Here is a 6,000-nt window from a genome sequence, read left to right on the forward strand (position 1 = left end):
TAATATTTAATAACATTTAAATGAAATATAAAATTATAATGATTATATAAAATTTTTTCAATAGTTTTTTATGACTCATGTAATAGCTTTTTCGTATTAATTTTTTGTTACGATATTTTGTAATATATTTATTTGAAACAATGTATTGTAATACTTTTTAATAAAATAAAGATAAAATGTGTGTTTAAAAAAGTAATAATTAAATATAAGGGGTTTATAGAATAGATGTGTATAAATTATCTAAAATTAAAAAAAAAACTATTAGGCTAGTAGGTATGGACAATTAGTTATCTCATCCAAAAAAGTGTCATCTCATATGTCATGTCAAAATGATATTATAACAACAAATGAAGAAAATTAGCAATTAGTTATGACATCTTTAACTTTCTACGTCATCATTTTTTTATTGTTTTTTTTTTCAATTTTATTTTTAATCACGTAGGATTAATTAAAAAAACTCAACATGTAATTTAATTAAATCCTAGATTAACCATAACATTAAAAACTTAAAAAAAAATTACACGCCAAAAAAAAATGTTCTAAAAACTAAAAAACAATCAACTAGTCGTTGCTTTTTGATTTTCTCCTTCATCTTTTGGAGCACTTGCACTTCTCGTAGTCCCATATTTTCTTTGCTAGTCTGGAGAATTGGAAAATCCTTCACCATTTCATCTTTCTCCGCTTGCTTACGAAAAAACTCTAAGTGCTCACGTTGCACAACAACCTCTTATTGGGCGACCAGATTGTGTTGGTCGAACTTTGCTTTCATTTCTGCCAACTCATGTGCCTTTCTGTCAGTTTCGTCCGCATGACATCGAGCGTGTTTCGCTTTGTCGCGTCCGATTGGTCGGCGTAAAGAGGGAGGGTCTCTTCAATGTCATCGGGGATGTCATTCATGTCGGTGTTGAGGTCGATGTTAGTTCGTGCGCTGGAAATGTCAAACGAACTAAGATTGCGAGACCTCTTTGATTTTGCCTCTGATTGTGTTATCGCTTTAATCCATTTTGGATCTTGCCTAACAATCTCCCATATTTTTTTCAAGCTCGAAAACAAGCCCCATTTCGACTTGATATTGTTCCCGCGCATCTTTGTACAAATCAAAATGATTTGCACCACTTTGCTTTTGCGATTCTAGTCTCATGAAAATTTCATTAAACTTGGTGCATCGGCAACTGATCGGAGTCCACTTGCTACTAAGCATATCGATATTGCGATATGACTGTTTCTTCGTAAGCGCGTGAAATTTGCCGAGCACGATTTCCTAAAATCAAATTCTTCACATATCATTTCCGATGGTTGGACTCTCTGAAGTCCCACACCACGCCACCGCCAACACATACTCCTCCTCCGATGTCCACCATAATGGAGGATCTTCTTCCGTACCCACAACTACCTTCCCTTTTCATTTCCCTCTCCTTTTTTCGATTGGCTCCCGCTTGTGTTTCAGGAACAATTTATGGTGGTGGTTGTGTGGTTGTTCGTTGCATGGAAGTGAAAGCACTGAATATGTTTTGTTGAAGCTTTGGGTTTTGTTGCATGTAAGGGGATGTTGGAAATCGCATTGAGCTGAGTTTGAGTTGAATAGGTTTATATAACTTTCGTATTGTGCGAACCCCATTGGGATGAATGTGTTTGTGTTTGGAGGCGAGGTGTTTGGGTTTTGCTCCATATTTGGTTGCAAGGAAAAGTGGGGTTTTTTTTTTTAAAGTTGAAAGTAGTATGAAGATGAGAGAAAATTGTATGTTTAAAAATTATGTTTGTATTTTTATTTATATGTAAAATAAAAAAATTTCTTTTTTAGATATAGACCGTTCACCAACGGTCAAAAAAATTATTGTTATATCACGTTATCAATCGTTATGTGGGCAACGGGGGGCAACGAAATGACTTGTAACGGACGAAAACAGAAAGAGGGGGGGGGGGGGGGGGGGGGTTTAGCCGTGAACAAAGCGTTTTAGACTTGCCACGTCACAAAAAAGGATGTGGACGTTGCTCACACCGTTTATACTTAGAAGAGATTAACCGTTGAATTCATTATTTAATTATATTTTAATTATTATAATAATGACGTGACAATTGTTAGAAAATTTGAAATTCAATGAGAACCCAAAGCAAATAATTCGACAAATTATGACATAAAGGGTTTATATTTATTTATTTATTTTCTGAGTTTTTGTTGTATAGATCGACATACGAAAAAGGAAAGTTCTTGTTTTTTTTATGTTTATCTTTTTGTAAAAATAAATAAATATATATATATTTTTTTAAATATAAACATATATATTTAAACTAAATATATCAAATCAAGGTTGGGTTTTTTTAGGCAAAAAAAAAAGAAAAAAGTCTTAAAGTTTAAAAGACTATTTCATATCTGTACCAAATTTTTTTTTTTGGAACAATTATTTCTTTTACATTTGTAGTCTTGAACAAAATTAACAGCTAGGCTTGACAATTGTGTAGTGTTCGGGTTGGCGGGTTAAAATATGTCAACCAAAATACGATCCATTTAAATATACAAGTCACGAGTTGGCGGATTTGGAACATAAACTCATATATGACCCGTCAACCCATTTATTTATACGAGTTCACAGGTTGGCGGGTTCGTGGGTCAGATTTGGGTTTGTGTGTCCGAATTTTAGACATTTAAGTCTTAAACATCCAAATAAAAATTAAAAACATTTATAGAAACATGTTACATACTTAGCCTTATAGGTTACGACTTACGACCTTAAACCATCCACCATGAGTCAAAATGTCAAAATAATCAAATGGTCTATGAATCAATTGTATATATTATATAATACTTATTAAATAATAAATATTAATACTTGATACATAAATACATTTAAAAATAAGATAATTTTTTTTATTAAATTTTTTTTTATTAAAAATATAAACAAGTTGGCGGGTCAACCCGTTTATTTTTTAAGAAACCGATATATGACCCGTTTAATAAATGGGTGTAGGGTTGGCGGGTTGAAAAACTCAACTCAAACCCATTTATTTCGTGTCGTGTCGCGAATCGTGTCGAAAATTATCAGCCCTACTTACGCCCGTAAAGACATGTTTGTGTGGTGTGCAAATAAAAAAAAAACCAAAAATCTATTAAAAATCACTTTTATTTTCTATTTTACATAAAAGACCTCTAAACTTAAATTGCATACGGTATATATGCATCATTATGATGTAATCGCATATGAGTTTCCTGTAATGGGAAACGAATCAAAAGGATGGTCTCGATTGGTGCACACCTAATTCCTCCACGACACCACCACCCCCTTCACCCTGAGTTGGCCTTCCACAAGTCAAACACCCACACACACTATATATATACCCTAATAACCCCATATCAAACCCAAATTACAGATTCCAAGAAATACATGATCAAATCGTTAACATCCACTATCACAACTCATCTCACTACACGATTAACGGCGTTTTCCGGCAGAAATCGCAGCAAATTCGTCATGACCACCGCGTCGGAGGAAGTTGGGTTCAGTGCGCCGAGATTGGTGATGAAGAAGGTGTTGGCGAAGAGTCAGAGCGAAGGCGATGGGGCTGTTGTTCGGAGAAGCATCGGAAGGTGGTGATTGTGGTTTGTTTATAGTTTTGATCTTCTCGCATTGTTGGAATTACTGATTTTGGGGTTTGATTTGCAGGCCGGAATTGAAGTCGCTGGATCCTTTCCTTATGTTGGATGAATTTTCTGGTAATTATTGCTTAATTTGGATGATTATAACTTGAAATTACTAGTTTTGATTATGGTTTTATCATATAGAAAGAATCTGACAATTGATTAAATCTTTGTTTTGTTCAGTTTCAGCTCCAGCAGGATTCCCTGATCATCCCCATAGAGGTATATGATCCTTTCTTCTTTTGTTTCACAAAAATAATCAAAAGGAATATATTTTATATTGAACTAGTTTTAAATATCATAATTAGATTTATTTAATTATATATTTTGCATAAATTACTACAGTTTTTTGGTATAAAATAAAAGAACCATTACTTAAACATCCTTACTCTTTGGTGTTTTAATTATTAATAATATGATATAATAATTTTATGAAGTCTTATTTTTATTAATATTATATTTGGTACAGGTTTTGAGACTGTTACATACATGCTAGAGGTACCAATTTTGTAATATTTATTTCTTTTTTATTTTATTTTCGGTCACTTTTTTAAATAAAAACTGACATGAACTATTTGGATTGTTTTAGGGAGCTTTTACGCATCAAGATTTTTCTGGGCATAAGGGTACAATCAGAGCGGGTGATGTGCAGGTAATTTTTTATTCATTTGTGTTACGAATTTAATTAATGGATATTTTTATAAAATATATTAAATGTGTAAGTTTGAAAAGACATTTTATCTGTTTTACTTGCTATAATATGAAAAGGAAACGTGATTAATGATGATGTTAATGTACATGTGTATTGTGGGGTCCAGTGGATGACGGCTGGAAGAGGGATTATTCATTCAGAGATGCCTGCAGCTTCAGGTGTCCAAACCGGTTTGCAACTATGGATCAATCTTTCCTCCAAAGACAAAATGTACGAACACTAAATTCTTCACATAATAATATATATATATATATATATATATATATATATATATATATATATATATATATATATATATATATATATATATATATATATATATTGTGTGGGTCGACTAAGAAGTTGTTGGATAAATGATCATATCGTAGAAACAAGGGTTCGAGTCTTAGCAACTATAATATTTGAATTTTAATTCACATGACTCTTATGTCAACCACTTAATGGACCACTATGTACCCAAGAAAAACAAAAACCATTTTTGAATAAAAAAGTCAATGTTCGAGTCTTAAGCTGTCACAATCATAGTATAAAAGTTTCAATTCTAATATAGATTAGGTTACTTGTGTATACATGGGTCTACTTGGTTTACATAGAGGTGTGGGCCCGGCTAAAGAGTTGTTGGAAGAATAACATTTTTTTTTACAGAAACACTGATCTTATGTTAACATAATATTTCTCGAATACAGGGTTGAACCGAATTACCAAGAATTGTTACGAGAAGAAATCAAGACAGTCGAAAGGGGCGGCGTCAAAGTTACAATCATTGCCGGAGAGTCAATGGGGGTCAAATCACCAGTTTACACTCGAACTCCCACAATGTTTCTTGATTTCACTCTCGAACCCGGAGCGCAAATCCATCAACAAATCCCCGAGTCTTGGAATTCATTTGTATACGTGCTTGAAGGACAAGGAGTATTTGGGTCCATGGATTCGAAACCAGTATCGGCTCACCATGTTTTGGTGTTGAGTCAAGGAGATGGGCTCAGTGTATGGAACCACGGGTCGAACCCATTGAGGTTCGTGTTGATTGGAGGGCAACCGATTAATGAACCTGTGGTTCAGTATGGGCCTTTTGTGATGAACACACAAGATGAGATTGAAAAGACTTTACAAGATTATCAATATTGCCAAAATGGGTTTGAAATGGCTAAGTATTGGAGATCTCAGTAAATGGGTTGAGATGTGTAATAGTAATACAATGTTGGAGTCATTTGTTTGTTCTTTGTTTACAAAGGTTTTTTTGGGGGTTAGTGTTTATCTTGTTCTTTGTTTACAAAAGTTTTTTTTTGGGGTTTAGTGTTTTTCTCATAGATAAATTTGATAAATTAAAAAAGATTGTAGATCTTATCTGAATAAAGCATAAATCATTGTAATAATGTGGATTTGATAATATAGTTATACAAAAGTGAACTAGATTGTAGATCTTATCTGAATAAAGCAAAAATCATTGTAATAATGTAGATTTAATAATATAGTTATATAAAAGTGAACTCTCAACTTTTATTTTTAACATAGAATATGTTGCGAGTATATATCCATATTAACTTGGATTATTCAATCTTTGGCTTTTGTCACGAAGTTAAATCTGTCGATTTACTCTCATGTGCCTAAGTGAATTACACTAACCATGTAAGAATGATAAATTTATTTTACA

The 6,000-nt window shown here is 32.8% G+C and overlaps 1 protein-coding gene across 1 annotated transcript; it reads left to right on the top strand.

The window, feature by feature from the left end:
• The first annotated feature begins 3,189 nt into the window (after positions 1-3,189).
• LOC111883531 (pirin-like protein) lies at positions 3,190-5,766 on the top strand. The gene is made up of 7 exons (XM_023879856.3): positions 3,190-3,583; positions 3,660-3,709; positions 3,818-3,856; positions 4,104-4,132; positions 4,224-4,286; positions 4,453-4,556; positions 5,033-5,766. The coding sequence occupies exons 1-7, from the start codon at positions 3,231-3,233 to the stop codon at positions 5,514-5,516; spliced, it is 1,122 nt and encodes a 373-aa protein (XP_023735624.1). The 5' UTR covers positions 3,190-3,230; the 3' UTR covers positions 5,517-5,766.
• Positions 5,767-6,000: the final 234 nt, after the last annotated feature.

This window comes from Lactuca sativa, chromosome 3 (assembly GCF_002870075.4).
Source record: "Lactuca sativa cultivar Salinas chromosome 3, Lsat_Salinas_v11, whole genome shotgun sequence".
Lineage (NCBI taxonomy): Eukaryota > Viridiplantae > Streptophyta > Magnoliopsida > Asterales > Asteraceae > Lactuca > Lactuca sativa.

What these genes read in the sequence shown, in the direction of transcription:
- LOC111883531 (XM_023879856.3), top strand. Translation starts at nt 3,231, where the DNA reads ATGGTCTCGATTGGTGCACACCTAATTCCTCCACGACACCACCACCCC. An exon ending in GTTCGGAGAAGCATCGGAAG is followed by an intron (nt 3,584 to 3,659) that starts GTGGTGATTGTG and finishes TTTGATTTGCAG; the next exon opens with GCCGGAATTGAAGTCGCTGG. An exon ending in TCAGAGCGGGTGATGTGCAG is followed by an intron (nt 4,287 to 4,452) that starts GTAATTTTTTAT and finishes TGTGGGGTCCAG; the next exon opens with TGGATGACGGCTGGAAGAGG.